Below are 17,152 nucleotides of genomic sequence, written 5' to 3'. Positions count from 1 at the left end.
TGAATTTTTACTTACACAGTGTAGAAAAGTCTTAAGTGTTTGGCTGATCTGTTTCAGTTGCCATTTGCCAGGACCCCATCTTAACTGAAGACCTCAGCCTGCTCATTGTGGTACCTTTGACAGTAGAAAATAAAGATGCTGCTGACTGGTAGTGATAGTTTTTTTTTTAAAGATTTTATTTATTTATTTGTTAGAGAGAGTGGCAGGCAGTGGGAGCCCTCTGGGGCTGGATTCCAGGACTCTGGGATTATGACCTAAACTGAAGGCAGACGCTTAACCGACTGAGCTACCCAGGCATTCCTGGAATTAATACTTTTATTAAAAACATACGGTACACATGTTTTAAAATCCTAGTTTGAATCCTGGTGTAATAATTCTAGGAAAAAAGGACTGATGATGAGACTCGATTTAGGACTAGTTTGATCTTGTTGGAATGTCAGGCCCTAATGTATGTAGAAGTACTGTGGAAACGTCTCCGTGGTAGCTCTCCATCACGTGAAAAGGTACTTGGACAGTCCTAAGGAAAGCACATCACTGCTCACGGCTTGAAAGGAGCGTTACACATTTTCTAGTTGGGTGCTGTAATATAAATTAGTATTTTTCCTTTGAAAATTCCTTTTGCTTTTCTTTAAAGAAAGGTTTTCTCACAAAACTTTTCAGACTTTGTTGTTTTTAAGTTCCATGATTTCCCCCGCCATTGTTTTTCTTTAGGCTTATCAGGAGGGCAGACTTCAAAAGCTACTGAAAATGAATGGCTCCGAGGATCTCCCTGAGGCCTATGACTACGACCTCATCATCATTGGAGGGGGCTCAGGAGGACTGGCAGCTGCTAAGGCAAGGCTCCTTATGTGTGATCTGGGTGTTGGTGGGAATAGCCATATTCCTGACTGGAATTTGAGCCATTCTTGGTGCATTTTGCACATTAACTTGGGCAGGACATATTTATAAAGGAACTATTTTATAAATCATTTTTCCAGGTTGAATTGTATCTTCTTTATGAAAGTACTTCTATATAGCAGTACCAGGCCCAATATTTTGGGACACATTTTGATTCATTTTAAGTTTGGCTGACTTTTCAAAGCTAATAAAGGCATATAGAAGTGGTTTGAAATTACATATCTTATTCTTTATAAATATTAACGCAGGTTTTCACTTTGATGATTTCCCTATTTCCCTCATCCCCAATAGAAAAATGAAAGCAGCTGGATTTCTTAAACTTAATCGTTAAAAATGCTTGCCTCCTTTGTCTACAAACTGAACTACAAGAATAACCACTAACTCCAGCTTGGGGGTAATGAGGGTAGAGGTTGTATATATAAGGGAGGTTAAGGAGTGAGGCTTCTGGCCCTAAACTGAGATACATTTTCCGTGTGTGAGGGGCCTGGGGCCTGTCATCCTTCCCCAACAGGTACTTTTAAAAGATGAGTTGGTTATACTCCCCTGAGATATAGCTTGTGGATGAGTAAAAGTAGGTTCAAACGAAGCAGCCCAAATGAGGAGCAGGCCAGCATCCGGCATGAAGCACTACTCTGTTGTAAGTGGTTCAGGAGTAATAGCGGTTGTATTTTACTCTAGTTCTGGTGGTTTTAAAGGACTCGTAGGCTCAGTCCTTTCAAATGACCTGGAGGTCTAGTTGCCAATACACAAAGCTTATTTTCTGAGAAGGATAAAGGGTACTCTGTAAAATGAACTTATGACTGTTGTCGCCACTTCTCTAAAATTGATTTGGAAACCTTATAGATATCGTCAAATTCTTCATTGGCTCTTCACATGAAATTTTAAGAAATCTGACAATTTTAGAAGAAAAATGTTTCTAATATTCTGCCTAGATACTGAATTAGATAAAACTTAAAAGTTCTTTAAAAAATACTTACAGGATACAGATTGAATTAAGAGTTATATAGACTATCATAAATCTTTTTAATTGGATACTCACGTTTTTGCTTAGAAATGACCACAGTTTTTCGGATTATTCCTTAATGTATTATTGTGTGTGTGGAATTTTATAAGAGGATTCTAGTGTTTCCAGCTGACAGTTTTACAACTGTACTCTGCATATTCTTTAAAACTACTCATAGGACTATCTGAATTTTGCTTAATTTTTATCTTGGAATCATGCTAATCATCTTGTATATGAAATTCCAAGGCAGTAGTAACTGGTTATGCCTTAGGCACTATAGCTTAGTAAGAATAGCTTGGAGTTTTAAAAGCCCATTTCTAGTCTATCATGTTCACCTTTCCAATTGATTTTAATACTTTTGTTTTCTAGGAGGCAGCCAAATATGACAAGAAGGTAATGGTCCTGGATTTTGTCACTCCAACCCCTCATGGAACTAGATGGGGTAAGCTTTAAAATATCTTAGAAGTGAATTTGTAAAAGCAGGGTTTTCCCTGGTATTGGCTTAAATGGCTCCTAAAACCCAATTAAAAATTTAAAAATTAAAACATGTATATGTACATCTCTCTTACTTGTGCTGTTAAAACGGATTCCAGTTAAATGTTGAAAATTTAGGGGTTTTTTGGCAGAGTCAAGATAATGTAAAACCTTATCCACAGCTATTATAATGATTTAAAGCTAAATATTTGTGTAACCTTGTAAAATTAGGGGCTTTATAACTGAAAATTTAAAAACTTACCTGTGGATTTCTGTTCTAAAACCAGTTCCTACATTCAGTAAGAACTGGAATTAGATATCTTAATGAATAGCCCATGCTGCTTCTGAGTCTTGGTGAATTAAATGGTCCTTATTCATTTATTCCACAAATATTAATGAAACACTTATTATGAACCAGAGCATTGGAGAATATAGCAGTGGACTCGGTAGACATGAGGTTCCTGCCCTTGTGGAGTTTACATGCTAGTGGGGAGACAAAAGATAAGCAAGAACTTTATGAATTATAATAAGTGGTACTACAAAAAATTATATGGTGGAAAAGAGAGGAACTGGGTAGAGGAAAGAGTTTAACTCTGAGAGAATTATCAGAGAGGGCCTCTGAAGAGGTGGCCTTCAGATGAGGCCAAAAGAGTAAGAAAGAACCAACTATGCCAAAAGCTGAGGAAGACCCTTTCAAGGGACTTTTTTCAGTTTCTGTCACGGAATAGAACATACAAAGGCCCTGAGGCAGTTGGGAGTCCTTCATGAATTTATCACGGGTGGTACGAGCTGGAGCTAAGAATGGAGAGGAGGGCAGGTGTCAGGCTGTACTGGTCCTGGTAGGTCAAGATGAGGAATTGGATCTAACTAGAGCATAGTAGGAAGCCTTTGAGAAGGGGATTGGTGTGATACATAAATCTTATCAAGACAACTTAGCTTAAGAAGCAAGAAGCAGGAACTCTGGATAAGAGAGTGTCTGAGTTTCTAATTGACCCATTCAGCAAATATTTATTGGGTGTCAGTTTGGTATCAGTCACGGTTCTTCTATTGGGCATAGCTGCTCCGGCCTGCAGAGCTTAACAGTCCCTATTCTCTTCAGAGGGCTTATGTGAAGTCCACTGCCCTCTGGTCTGGCACTCCTTTACCATTTTCTCTTCCTCTCAGTCTGCCTACATTTTATTTGAATGAAGACAGTCTATCACCATGTTCTTTAAGCTCAGAGATGCTAAACCTTTTGTTTGTTTGTTTGTTTGTTTTGGTCGTCATGAACCCTTTTGTGAGAATGCATGAAAGCTGTAGGCCACCTTTTTTTTAAAAGATTGTTTATTTATTTGTCAGAGAGAGAGAGAGAGAGAGTGTGCGCGCGCGCGCAGAAGCAGAAGCAGAGGGAGAAGCAGGCTCCCCACTAAGCAAGGAGCCTGATGGGGGACTTGATCCTCGGACCCCGGGGATTGTGACCTGAACCGAAGGCAGAGGCTTAACTGACTGAGTTACCTGGAGTCCTTGACCACCTTCTTAAAAAAAAAAAAAAAAAAGCTTACATACACCAGATTTTACTTGCAGTTCTAGACCCACTGCAGTCCAGCTGTGGCCAGCTAACAGCCCCTTTACCATTTAGTTCTATTCATAGATGTGGTAGTGAGTAAAGGATTGTGCACCAAGTAAAATTTCAGTTTCTGGCATCTTTATCAGTAGTTAATTCTGAATCTTTGAAATATGTGGAATTGGTCGTAATCTCATTTTTCCTGTGTTTTAGGATGTGTTACTATGTTTGATATATAAGGCTCTCTGAGCTTAGAAATGCCATGAGTCTTAGGAATAAACTTGTAAAAACAGTATTGGCTACATTAAGCAAATAAATTATGACTTTTCATAGCATAGTAATAATTACTGACCTCTTCTTTGAAGGATTGTGATGCTCGATGTAAACTGATTTCTCAATGTTGTTGCAGGTCTCGGAGGAACATGTGTGAATGTGGGTTGCATACCTAAAAAACTGATGCACCAAGCGGCTTTGTTAGGACAGGCCCTGCAAGACTCTCGCAATTATGGCTGGAACACCGAAGAGACGGGTATGGCGGGAGAAGCTGCTCTTCTGTTTGTGCTTTGAGGGGTTTGAGCTGTGATCTTGCAAAGCACCCATCCATCTTTATGGGACTAGAAAATGACCTGGAGTTTTTATTGTTGATGGTTTTTATGTATTAAATTACTGCAGTTACTCAGTGTCAGATAGCTGCATAGCTGTTGTGGTAAGAACAGATACTGGACTTGGAGTGCCTTTCTGTAATAGAAAACCAGAATGTTTAAGATAAATTCTTTATTATTATTATTATTTTTTTTTTATTTTTTTTATTTTTTTAAAGTAATCTCTATGCCCAGTTTAGGGCTTGAACTCATGACCCCAAGATCAAGAGTCATACACTCTGCTGACTGAGCCAGCCAGCTGCCCCTCAAATAAATTCTTATATGGAGAGTTTCATAAAGAGTGTAAGTATTTGCTTACCTCTGAAGCTGTTTCATTTTTCTCTCTCCAAAGAAATCCAATCATGAGCTGATATTTTGGGGGTGGGGAGGACCATTTATCTGGAGAGAAAGAGATGGTTAGTCTTTGTTGTATAAAACATCTAGAGTACCCTGGAAACCCTAGGAAAGTTGAAGAGAAATTGCTGCCTTTGGAAAGTAGATTGCATTACCAGGTAGAAAAAAATGAGGTTGACATGGCTGCATAGTTGATTAATGTCCTAGATCACCATGTCCTTGAAGAGGGAAACTCCAGCCTTATGTGATATTAGTTTTTTGTTGTTGTTGTTTAAGATTTTATTCATTCCTTCGAGAGAGAGAAAGCATAAGCAGGGATAGAGGCAGAGGGAGAGAGAGAAGCAGGCTCCCCGTTGAGCTGGGAGCTGGACATGGGGCTGCATCCCGATATGGGGCTCGATCCTGGGACCTGGAAATCATGACCTGAGCTGAAGGCAGATGCTCAACCAACTGAGCCACCCAGATGCCCCGTGATACTAGTTTTAAGATCTTCAGGGTATGGGACATTTGCTAGCATAATTTATTTTGTAGCTTTTCTGAGTTTTGATTAATAGTTTATTAAATACTAAAATAAGGCATAAATACATGCTTTGAAACATTTTGCCCCTACTCAGATTAGTTCTGCTTCCTGTTTCATGCCTTTACTTCCTGTTTGAAATCAATAGTACTTTTTTTTTTTTTTAAGATTTTATCTATGTATTTGACAGATCACAAGTAGGCAGAGAGACAGGTAGAGAGAAAGGAAAGGAAGCAGGCTCCCCACTGAGCAGAGAGCCCGATGCGGGGCTCGATCCCAGGACCCTGGGATCATGACTTGAGCCGAAGGCAGAGGCTTTAACCCACTGAGCCACCCAGGTGCCCCAAAATCAACAGTACTTTTTTTCTCCAAGTCTGGAGTCTTAGAGAATCGGTTACTTTAAAAGTGTTCTTATGCTGGGGTCATCTCTTTCCTCAGATCCTTACAAGGCTATTCTCTGTCCATGACCTTTGGGGTCTGAGGCTGGTACTAAGAGTTTCATTATTTATTTCTGAGGTGTCATGCCTCATGTCCTTTCCTCTTGCCAACAAAAAGGGCAGCCGAGATGACACTTTTTTTTTTTTTTTTTTTTTTAAGATTTTATTTATTTATTTGACAGAGATCACAAGTAGGGAGAGAGGCAGGCAGAGAGAGAGAGAGAGAGGAGGAAGCAGGCTCCCTGCCAAGCAGAGAGCCCGATGCGGGGCTCGATCCCAGGACCCTGGGATCATGACCTGAGCGAAAGGCAGAGGCTTTAACCCACTGAGCCACCCAGGCGCCCCCCGAGATGACACTTTTGACCTATGGAATAAGAATTTAACACATAATCTAGTCCACCTCTAGTCCCACATCTGCACCCCCCCCCCAAGTTGTTATTTACTCCTGTGTCTGCATGTCTCCCCACTGAGTCTGCCATTCATACACTCTGCCCTTCCTGGAAACCTACTTTTAATGTACCTGGTTAACAAGAGGTCTCCCTTCAGTTAGTGTATCAGACTTCTTCATAGACGTTTTAGAAATTCTACTGGTATAGTTAGAGAATATTGCTATTGAGTGCCCACTATTTGCAGTGGAGTCTGTGCTGGGGAAATACAGAGATGAGTAATACAAATTGAATAGGTGTGCAGATTCCACTAATCACTGATGCACTAATATCATTGATATGCAGACCACGTTCCCTGGAAGCCTAGAGGTAGAATTGGTGATGTAAGTTAAGTGGGGACACACAGTCTTTGCCAGTATTCTTGGTCCCTTGGGTTAAGAGCTTGCTTCACCCAGCCCTCCTGGTACATTAAAATGTAGGTTATAGTAGTAGGTAGGCCTGGGCACAACCTGACTTTGCCATTCACTGCGTGAGGATTGAGTACAGCGGTGTGCTTCAGATAGCTGCTACTCATCACACAGTTTCTGTCCCTTCCTCTGGACTTGCTGCTTTTAATTCTTCCATTCAGTTTCCATAGATTGGAGTAGACTCTGCCAAGCACTTGGCTCTTTGTTTAATGGGATGTAGAAAAACATTTACAGACATTATAGGAAGTTGTGTATTTGAATCAAGTTAGTTCTCTCTTAAAGAGGACATGTAACAAGGATATTCATCTGAAAAAACAGAATTTTTTGGAAAAGGTAAGGTTGTTCCAAGCAAATTTTGATTTATGCAGTTTTATTATTTCCATATACTGTCATCTATAGTGAATGCATCTGTCTCTTAAATCTAGGTAAATAACAGTGCTATATAACTCAGTCACACAATTTTTATTCATTCATATAGTGATCTAGTACTTAAATTTGGTGTGTTGTACTAACTGCTGTTAGCTTTAAGCTATTCATTCTCAGGAAAATAAAGTCAGGGAAACAGAATTGCTTAAATTAGGAACGTAGAAGTATATAGTGAGTCTTTAGAATCTTAAAAAGTTAAATACAGGCCTCTGCTGAATGTGAAGTTTTATTAACAGGGCCAACTAAGTATAATTCTAATAAATTCAGTAATCAGGTGGGTGGTGAAATAGAATTTGGTGAATTGATCGCTCTTTCCAGCAGAAGAATATTTCAGTCGCTGTCAGGTGACAATAAACACTAGCTATGCTTATTTAGGTTGAGTTTATTTCTAAGTTATATAACAAACAACTAATGAATGTGTAGCCACTGGGCTAATAAAGAGCCACTACTATTAGCACAATCCAGCTCAAGACAGCGACCAGGCAAAGCCTGCTCGGTTGTAATGGGGTTTTAAGACTTGGACCCAATCCTAGTCTTTCTTTAAAGAAATTATTTGTTCACCTAAATTAACAGTTTTACCCTTGTGCTTCTTCCCTCTTTCCAGGTTTTAGTGTTTGAAAATTATGTATCATTTTCTCTTTTTATACCTTCCTCCTCTTGTATTTGCTGGCAGCAGCAATCCCAAAGGATTTGGTGAGAGCTGTTCCCTGTATTTAAATCCCTTCACTCTTCCTAAATGGAAACTTCATTGTTTGTTTACTGTGTTATCTTCCATTTTTCTCGCCTTGAGACTTCTGAAGCTAGCTGCGGCCTAGCAGAGACCCAGGCTGGGCTTGGTGGGAGAGATCTGCCGTGTCCATCAGGACCCACCACTGAGGGAGCGGCTGCCGCCTCCCTCCTTTTAAAGTGGTTGTAGTGAGGAGTACGGTGGATTTAGACAAATGCCACTTGATATCATTAGGTCTTAGAGCAAGAAAGAATCTTGGCAGTGTATTTTTCAAATGAGAAACTCCTAGGGGCTGCTGATCCCTGTTCCCAAAGATGAAGCGTGAAGGCTTAGTTTGCATTTTCTTTTAAAGATTGATTTATTTATTTGACAGAGATCACAAGTAGGAGGAGAGGCAGGCAGAGGGGGTGTGGAAGCAGGCTCCCCACTAAGCAGAGAGCCTGATGCGGGGCTGGATCCCAGGACCCTGGGATCATGACCTGAGCCGAAGGCAGAGGCTTAACCCACTGAGCCACCCAGGCACCCCTTAGTTTGCATTTTTTAAATAGAAACATGTCTAATCTCATGTCCTTGACCAAATAACAGTGCTCCAGTGTTCTGGGAAGGTTGTCTTCTCTGACACTGTAGATAGCTCTAGGCATGGTGAAGGAAAAGGAGGAGCTGGACCAGGCAGCAGAACTGAATCTGACTGTGACAGGGGGAGTGACACGTGTAGGACTCTGCTCTTTTCCTAAAGGTCCAAACTCAGATTGTACAAAGGAAGTCTCAAGCCTTAAAAAAAAAAGAAAATTATTAGAGCTCAGTCATGTAAACTGGATGAATTGATCCTTTCTGGAAGATTTGTTTGCTTTATATTTTTTAGATTTATCAATTTGAGTTCCCCTGTGCTCAGGAATTAAATATGCCTTTAAAAAATTAAGTATTTGAAGTTTTAGGATTCCATTATCATTACAAAGAAAGTAAGATCATTGTGAGGTTACAGGGTCAATTCTTCTTACACACACCTGATGTTTCACATATAGTGTATCTGTGGCTGCCACTGAATCGGGGTGTGGCCATAGGTAGATCATCCATCCTTGATCTCCCTGTGTATGTCATGGAAGTAATCTGTACCTCTTTAGGTGTTGTGAAGTTCAAATAAGTAGGTACACTGAAGATGTTAACGATACCACAAGTTCAGTTAGTCTGATTACTCTTGTCAAACAAAGTTAAGAGTGTGGCCCAGATTTCTTTAGTAGGATATGGTCAGATCAGAAGCAACGGACAGCTGGCTCTAAGATCCAGCTGCTGTGGTGGTCATTGATGTCACACACAAGTAAATTACACGCTTTACCTGCTCAGCTAGAATCTATACTGCAGAAGCTTAGCATTGGGTTATAACTGGTAGACTAAGCTGGCTGAATCTGGAGACATAGGAGAAATGCTGGACTATACTGGCAGGTGGGATGAGTGGGGATGTGGAGTATCCAGGTAGTGTTTGGGAATTCAAGGAGGTGGTGGATTTGGGGTATTATCAGAGGCAGTGTGGCTCTGGAGAACTAGGGTTCCAGGTGTGTTACCATCCATAGTCCAGCAAGGATCCTTTTACCACCAGTAGTTTTATAAAGTAAGAATTTGGATTTTACAAGACAGAAACTTAATTCTCAGAATGAAATGCAAGATCAGGACCATAGGAGCAGCTAGAGTTTCCCGATGCTGAATCCCAGACTGGGGGGCTGGAAGTTTTGCGTTCCTTCTGCCTGAGCATAATCACACTGGAGACTGGGGGTGAGGGTAACTGCCTACTATACCAGAGGATAAAGAAGGAACTTCGGTAGAAAAGAGGGTTTGAGGAATATGAAAATTAGGTGGGGCCTGATAACCACAAAGGAAAGCTTTAACAGAATTAAGGTTGGGATAGGTCTAATTGTCAAACTTGAATTTTGAAATAATTTTATTTTTTGATGCTGTTATTTAATCTCAGCTATGTCTTAGATTATAGTATCTCCTGATGGATTAGCAGAGTATAGTCCATTTAATAGTTCTATGAATGTGAAATTTCAGAAGTGAATCAATCCTACCTGTGGTCTGGTTCATTATTTCTCCATGGGGGCATTATTGGCATGTTGGGCTGGACCCCTCCTAATTGTAAGAAACTATAGTGAAGGGTATTTAGCATTAGTGGCCTTTGGTCATTCCTAAATCACTATAACAGCCAAACACATCACCAATAAAGTGTTTGGGATTTGCTTAAAATATTCTAGTAAAGGGGCACCTGGGTGGCTCAGTCGGTCTGATTTTGTCTCAGATCATGATCTCAGGGTCCTGGGATTCAGCTCCATGTTAGCCTCTGTGCTCAGCTGGGAGTCTGTTTCTCCCTCTCCCTCTTTTTCTGCCCCTCCCCTTGCTCATGCACACACGTGCACACACTCAAGTAAAATCTTAAATATTCTAGTGAAAAGAAGGGGTATATGAAATGAAATTGGCAAAATGTTGGTAATTGTTTCAGCTAAATGGTTGGCCTAGTGAGTTACACTATTCTATTCCATTCCCGGGAGAGGGAGCAAAAGTGAATCTTGTCTTTTCTCTTTTAGTGTTGCTAGACGGAGGCCAGATGGGTGGGTGGGCAGGGCTCCCTCAGCACTCCCCAGCCCTGCCTCCCAGCACACCATCCTCTCAGCATTGCAACCACAGTGGGTTCTGTAGTCACTGTCTGTTTTCATTGATGTCTCAAAGTCTTAACATTTTGATTCTGTGAATTGAATATCGATGATCTATTCTCTGGGAGGCCACAGACCAGTTTTGGTGTTGTCATTCCCAGATCTAGAGGCTGGCCGTTGGGTGGCATAGACTTGGTTCACAGATTCCTATGTGGTCAAGCTACTTACTAACCCTGAGTCTTAAGATTCAGACTTCTCAGTTCCATGGCAGATCTTTCAGTATATGTTGATTCTGTTTTCCTTCCTTGCAGACCACAGCTTTCCTAGGACCTGCCTTTGTCCTATCACTGAGTATATTTTATCTGCACCCTATTTTTTTCTAGTCATTGATAACTTACTAATGAATGATTGGTTGATTTTTATCCATTGAAATTTAATATATTAGTGCCTGACTCAAAGGATTCATTTTTTAAAAAAAAAGATTTATTTCAGAGAGAGAGAGAGAAAGCGTGTATGCACAAGGAGGGGCAAAGGGAGAAAGAGAATCTGGAGCAGACTCGCCACTGAGTGTGGACCCTCAATCTCATGGTCAGACCACCACCTGAGCCGAAATCATGAGTCAGATGCCCAACTGACTGAGTCACCCAGGCGCCCCTCAAAGGATTCATTTTATGATAGAAGTAAAAAAAATTTTCCTCTCTTTGGTGAAACGGGGGTTTGGGGGACAGTGATAATACTCTATCTAGATCAAGGGTCAGCAAACTTTTTATGTAAAGGGCCAGATAGTAAATCTTTTAGATTTCACAGGCCCAGTGATCCCTGTCACAACTACTCATCTCTGCTATTGTGACACAAAAGAAGCCCTAGATGATGTATGTAAATAAGTGATCATGGGTGTATAAATTTTATTAAGAAGGTGATGGGCTACATTTGGCAGTGGGGCCTTAGTTGGCCTTTGGCTTTTTTTTTTTTTAATATTTTGTAATTTTTAAAAAAAATTTTTATTTATTTATTTGTCAGGGGGATTGAGAGAGCATAAGCAGGGGAGCAGGCAGAGGGAAAAGCACGCTCCTTGCTGAGCAGGGAGCCCAATGTGGGACTTGATCCCAGAACGTTGGGATCATGACCTGAGCTGAAGACAGATGCCCATCCGACTGAGCCACCCAGGCGTCCCTTTAGGTGGCCTTTGTTTGCTGGCCTCCGGTCTAGACTGTTAACCGGCTTACTAACTCCAAACCTGGCTACATCAGGATCCCCTGGGGATTTTTACAAATAGAGAAACCCAGGCTTTACCACACCTCATTACCCCAGCAATCAGTATTTACAATCAAAGTAAAATTCCTGTTCATTTCTAAAAAAGAAAAAAAGTTTATGCCTGGTTATTTTAGTTTTAAGAATTGTCAGGAAGCCTTGCATGATGAATTGTATGGTAGTGTTCTATAAAGGAAAGAATAATTGAGCATGAAAAAGTTGTTTATATGCTTGGAATGAAGGGCCCTGCTCTTTTAGACTGAAAGCTCTGTTCTTTGTATTCCATGTGAATAGTTACTGAATAATGATCTTTGCCTGACGGTTGAAAAGCTAAAAACGTTTCTTCTTCTCTTCTTGTGCAGTTAAACATGACTGGAATAAAATGACAGAAGCCGTACAGAACCACATTGGCTCTCTGAACTGGGGCTACCGGGTAGCGCTGAGGGAGAAGAAAGTCACCTATGAGAATGCCTATGGACAGTTTGTGGGTCCTCACAGGATTAAGGTAATTGTGTGATAGGTCGGGGTAGGGGAGGAAAAGAGAAAGTGATTCTCTTAATAGAAGGAAAAGCCATGGTGACCCAAACTGTCCAGTTTGGTGATTCTGCAGTCCCATCTTACAGGCCTTTCTCTGTGGGGTGGTAGTGTGACCGTACTGGATTTGGGGCCAGATTACCTGGATTTGAGTCTTCGCTCTGCCATTTAATAGATTGATGATTTTGAACTAGTCTGTTAACTGCTCAGACCCTCAACATTTTACATATTACCAAATTTTTATGAAGATCAAATTGGATAATGTGAATGGCCTTTGTTAACTATCAAGTCTACAGCTCTGATGAGTAATAACTTACTAAAAGTTGACATTGGTTTCTTTGTAGGCAACAAATAACAAAGGCAAAGAAAAAATTTATTCAGCAGAGCGATTTCTCATTGCTACCGGCGAGAGGCCACGTTACTTGGGCATCCCTGGTGACAGAGAGTACTGCATCAGCAGGTAAGAGAAGCCCATGGCAGGGGCGCCTGGGTGGCTCAGTGGGTTAAGCCGCTGCCTTCGGCTCAGGTCATGATCTCAGGGTCCTGGGATCAAGTCCCGCATCGGGCTCTCTGCTCAGCAGCGAGCCTGCTTCCCTCTCTCTCTCTGCCTGCCTCTCTGTCTGCTTGTGATCTCTCTCTGTCAAGTAAATAAATAAAATCTTAAAAAAAAAAAAAAAAAAGAGAAGCCCATGGCAGATTTATGCTTTTCAGGCTTTTTCAAGCCCATTCAGTCCATTGCTAGAACTTCAGAGTGTTTTGCCACATTTTTGCCCACGTTTTGCCACATTTTTGCCCAAAGGGATAGGGAATTGGGAAGAGAAGGGAAAAATTATGCAAGAGAACATTTAAGAATTCAGGCCTGTAAACCTTGGTCTTCTTACCACTCAGTTAACATCAGTGCTGACATACAGATTCATGTTGGGAATGTACACGTGTGTGAGTGTATATTAGACATGTCTAACATTTTTTTAAAAGATTTTATTCATTTATTTGACAGAGATCACAAGTAGGCAGAGAGGCAGGCAGAGAGAGAGGAAGGGAAGCAGGCTCCCTGCTGATCAGAGAGCCTGATGCGGGGCTAGATCCCAGGATCCTGGGACCACGACCTGAGCCCAGGGCAGAGGCTTTAAGCCACTGAGCCACCCAGGCGCCCAGAAATGTCTAACATTTAAAACTAGATGGTTGTTCTTGCAGACGCTAAAAGAGTGACGGATTGCAGACCATGTAGAACCCTAGTCCTTCCTCCTTGCTGTTCCAAATAGCATGGGCACAATGTCAGTGCAGTTGGCCTTCTGAAATAAGTGAGTCAAGCAAGATTTGACTGTGTGATTTATTTTGCTCACCGGCTGATCATATGGTAACCTAACAATTCACATTAGGAATTCAATAAGGAATTTCACATTACAACAACATTAAGACAGGTTGTTGATAAATACGTCCTCTTGGATGCTTTTTGCCCAGGAGTTCCTGATTGTGTTATAAATTATTCTTTTGGGGCCCTTTTTTGGCAGGGGAGAAGATACAGTTTTTTTCCTCTGTGCCTCATATAGGGGCAGCTCCAATGGCAACAGTTCTCTTTGTTGTCTTAGATAGCTTCCTTTCTCATATTTAAAAAAAAAAACAAGATTATGCTGAGTGAAATAAGTAGAAAGAGTCAAGTATCATGGTTTCACTTATTTGTGGAGCATAACAAATGACATGGAGGACATTGGGAGATGGAGAGGAGAAGGAAGTTGAGGGAAGTTGGAAGGGGAGGTGAACCATAAGAGACTATGGATTCTGAAAAAACAACCTGAGGGTTTTGAAGGGGCGGTGGGTGGGAGGTTGGGGGAACCAGGTGGTGGGTAATAGGGAGGGCACATATTGCGTGGACTGGGTGTTGTGCAAAAACAATGAATACTGTTACGCTGAAAAAATAAATAAAATTTAAAAAAAAAGTTGTAAAAAAAAAAACACAAACTCTAGCAATGACTTTCTGATCTCTCTCATGTCTTGTGTATTCTTCACTTGACTAAAAGATTTTGTCAGGTTTTACTTTTTAAAAAAATAAGATTATTTATTTATTTATTTATTTGACAGAGAGAGATCACAGGTAAGCAGAGAGGCAGGCAGAGAGAGAGGGAGAAGCAGGCTCCCCACTGAGCAGAGAGCCGGTTGCAGGGCTCAATCCCAGGACACTGAGCGGAAGGCAGAGGCTTAACCAACTGAGCCACCCAGGAGCCCCTAGGTTTTACTTTTTATAGTTGGTTTTTATTTTACAAAACATTTATGTTGGAAGTTTTCTTCTACTCTTCTCTCTATTCTTGATAATTGGTGTTCCAGATAAAAAGAAGTATCACAGATTTGCCACATCGGAGAGAGCTTTGTGGTGCTGAGATGAGGGATGGGGGTTCGGGTTTGCAAATATACGTATTAAAACACATTAGTGGAGAATTACTCCAAACAAGTTCAAAATTATTTTGTTTGACCGTGAGTTATACAGTTTGCTGTGTTTGGCCATGGGCAGTTGAGCTACTCCCAAAGCAGCTGAGTAGCAAGAGAGGGACAGTGTCTAAGGCCTTGTAAACACTTTTCATATAGTATGTATGTGTATATATATATAATATATATATATTATATATGTAGCTGATTGAATGTTTTGAATCTTAAAAGTGTATTGTTCTTAAGAAACCCAAAATTTTACTTTGATTTAGTCATTACCCACATATGAACATTTTCAATTTTTTTCCTTTTTTCCTTTTTTTTTAAATTGCTTTTCAGTGATGATCTTTTCTCCTTACCTTATTGCCCGGGTAAGACGCTGGTGGTTGGAGCATCCTATGTTGCCCTCGAATGCGCTGGATTTCTTGCTGGCATTGGCTTAGATGTTACTGTTATGGTCCGATCCATTCTTCTTAGAGGATTTGACCAGGACATGGCCAACAAAATTGGTGAACATATGGAAGAACATGGTATCAAGTTTATCAGACAATTTGTACCAATAAAAGTAAGTGGCGTTGCTGGTAGGTTTGTTGGTTTTATAGTTACGTTTAAAAGGCAGGATAGAGAGTGTTGGGGTTGGTGATGGGAGCTTTTCTTTCAGCATTATAAACCGTTGGGAATGCTGCAGTGCCTTACCTGTGGTATTGGTATATGAACTTGGACCTGCTCCTGCCTAAACAGTTTTGTTCTTAGCTGTAGGTTAATAATGTCTATTGTCTTCTCAGCTTTCTTCCCTTTGGTTCTCTTTTGTTTAATGCTTCCCTTCAGGTGTCCCTTTATTTTGTAGTTTTTGGTCTGTTATCCTTTGTTTCTCCATACACACCAGTGATTTAAATAAGAGTTCCAGACTGGACTGGTTTTTACATTTTTTTCATAAGACATTTGCCCTTGGTTTGCCGTGTAGTCTGCAGAAGCACACTGTACTATTCTGGCTTCTCTGAGAATGATTATCTAATTTTGTTATATGGGCTGGCCTTTTTTGCTGATTTAATCTTCTTTCGAGAAGATTGAAAAATATGCCAAATTACACTGGGAATTGTTACCATGGCCACAGCTATTTTGATATGTAGAAGTGACAAATTCAGTCACTTCTGGTATCTCAGACTGATAGATAAGTTTCTTTCAGAGCAGGTAAAGATGAGACTGTTGTGTTGACACAAGGTAAAGAACTTTAGCTATTGTTTGTTCAGGGGCTTAACTTGGATGCTTTGTAGGGCCATTTTAAAGATCTCTTAATGTTGATGGGTAGAGTTTGAGCAGTGGGGTGAGCACGACCTGCTTTCAGTACTATTCTGCCATTTTCTCGCCAGATGACTTTGGGGGCATTCCTTAACCTCTCTGAGCTTCAGTTTCTTCTGTAAAATCAGGATGATAAGAACACGCATCTCAGAGTTCCAGTGAAGATTGCATTAGCTGACTCTTAGAAAGTAATTAGAGCAGAACCTGGCACAGTAAATCTAAAATGAATTTATCTTCCAACATTATAATGAGGATTAAGTAGCAGATGTCCTGGAAGTAATCAGTACTTGATTACTGTAGTTGATTTTTAGGGAGTGGAGGTGGAGGTAGATAAGCTGTGTTTGCACTAGGACCGTGATTAGAAAACAGCAGCTGGACATACACATTCTGATAGAAGAGTAGCCTCTTCCTGTAATGTCTTTTTTAAAATTCCAGTGTAGGGGCGCCTGGGTGGCTCAGTGGGTTAAAGCCTCTGCCTTCAGCTTGGGTCATGATCTCAGGGTCCTGGGATAGAGCCCCACATTGGGCTCTCTGCTCAGCAGGGAGCCTGCTTCCTCCTCTCTCTCTCTCTGCCTCTCTGCCTACTTGTGATCTCTGTCAAAAAAAAAATAAAATCTTGAAAAAAAATAAAATACCAGTGTAGTTAATATGCAGTGTTATATTAGTTTCAGGTGTGCAATACAGTGATTCAGCAATTCTATACATTAATCAGCGCTCATCGTAAGTGCCCTCCTTAATCCCCATCACCTACTTTACCCATCCCCCCACCCACCGGCCCTCTGGGAACCATCCGTTTGTTCTCTGTAGTTAAGAGTCTGTTTTTTTGGTTTGTGTCTCTTTTTTCTTTCATGTGTTTGTCTTGTTTCTTAAATTCCACATATGAGTGAAATGTTACGGTATTTGTCTTTCTCTGACTGACTTATTTTGCTTGACATTATACTCTCTAGCTCCATCCATGTTGTTGCAAATGACAAGACTTCATTCTTTTTTTATGACTGAGTGGTATTCCATTGTTTATGTAAACTACATCTTTATTCATCTGCTAATGGATACTTGGGGTGCTTCCATAAGTTGGCTATTGTAGACAATGCTGTGATAAACATAGGGGCACCCATATCCTTTTGATTTAATGTTTT

At 40.7% G+C, this 17,152-nt stretch overlaps 1 protein-coding gene across 5 annotated transcripts in view; it reads left to right on the top strand.

Moving 5' to 3' along the window:
* TXNRD1 (thioredoxin reductase 1) overlaps positions 1–17,152 on the top strand; it is a 68,937-nt gene that overhangs the window by 18,821 nt on the left and 32,964 nt on the right. For all 5 annotated transcript variants that reach the window (XM_046011224.1, XM_046011226.1, XM_046011225.1 and 2 more), the window contains exons 3-8: positions 712–834; positions 2,270–2,342; positions 4,327–4,446; positions 12,125–12,267; positions 12,641–12,756; positions 15,057–15,282. In XM_046011224.1, coding sequence (XP_045867180.1) covers positions 748–834; positions 2,270–2,342; positions 4,327–4,446; positions 12,125–12,267; positions 12,641–12,756; positions 15,057–15,282 — 765 coding nt within the window. In that variant the 5' untranslated portion in view covers positions 712–747. The remainder of the gene's footprint in view (positions 1–711; positions 835–2,269; positions 2,343–4,326; positions 4,447–12,124; positions 12,268–12,640; positions 12,757–15,056; positions 15,283–17,152) is intronic.

This window comes from Meles meles, chromosome 7, assembly GCF_922984935.1.
Source record: "Meles meles chromosome 7, mMelMel3.1 paternal haplotype, whole genome shotgun sequence".
Classification (NCBI taxonomy): domain Eukaryota; kingdom Metazoa; phylum Chordata; class Mammalia; order Carnivora; family Mustelidae; genus Meles; species Meles meles.
The sequence above is the reverse complement of the archived record's forward strand: the minus strand, read 5'-3'. Positions and strand labels throughout refer to the sequence as shown.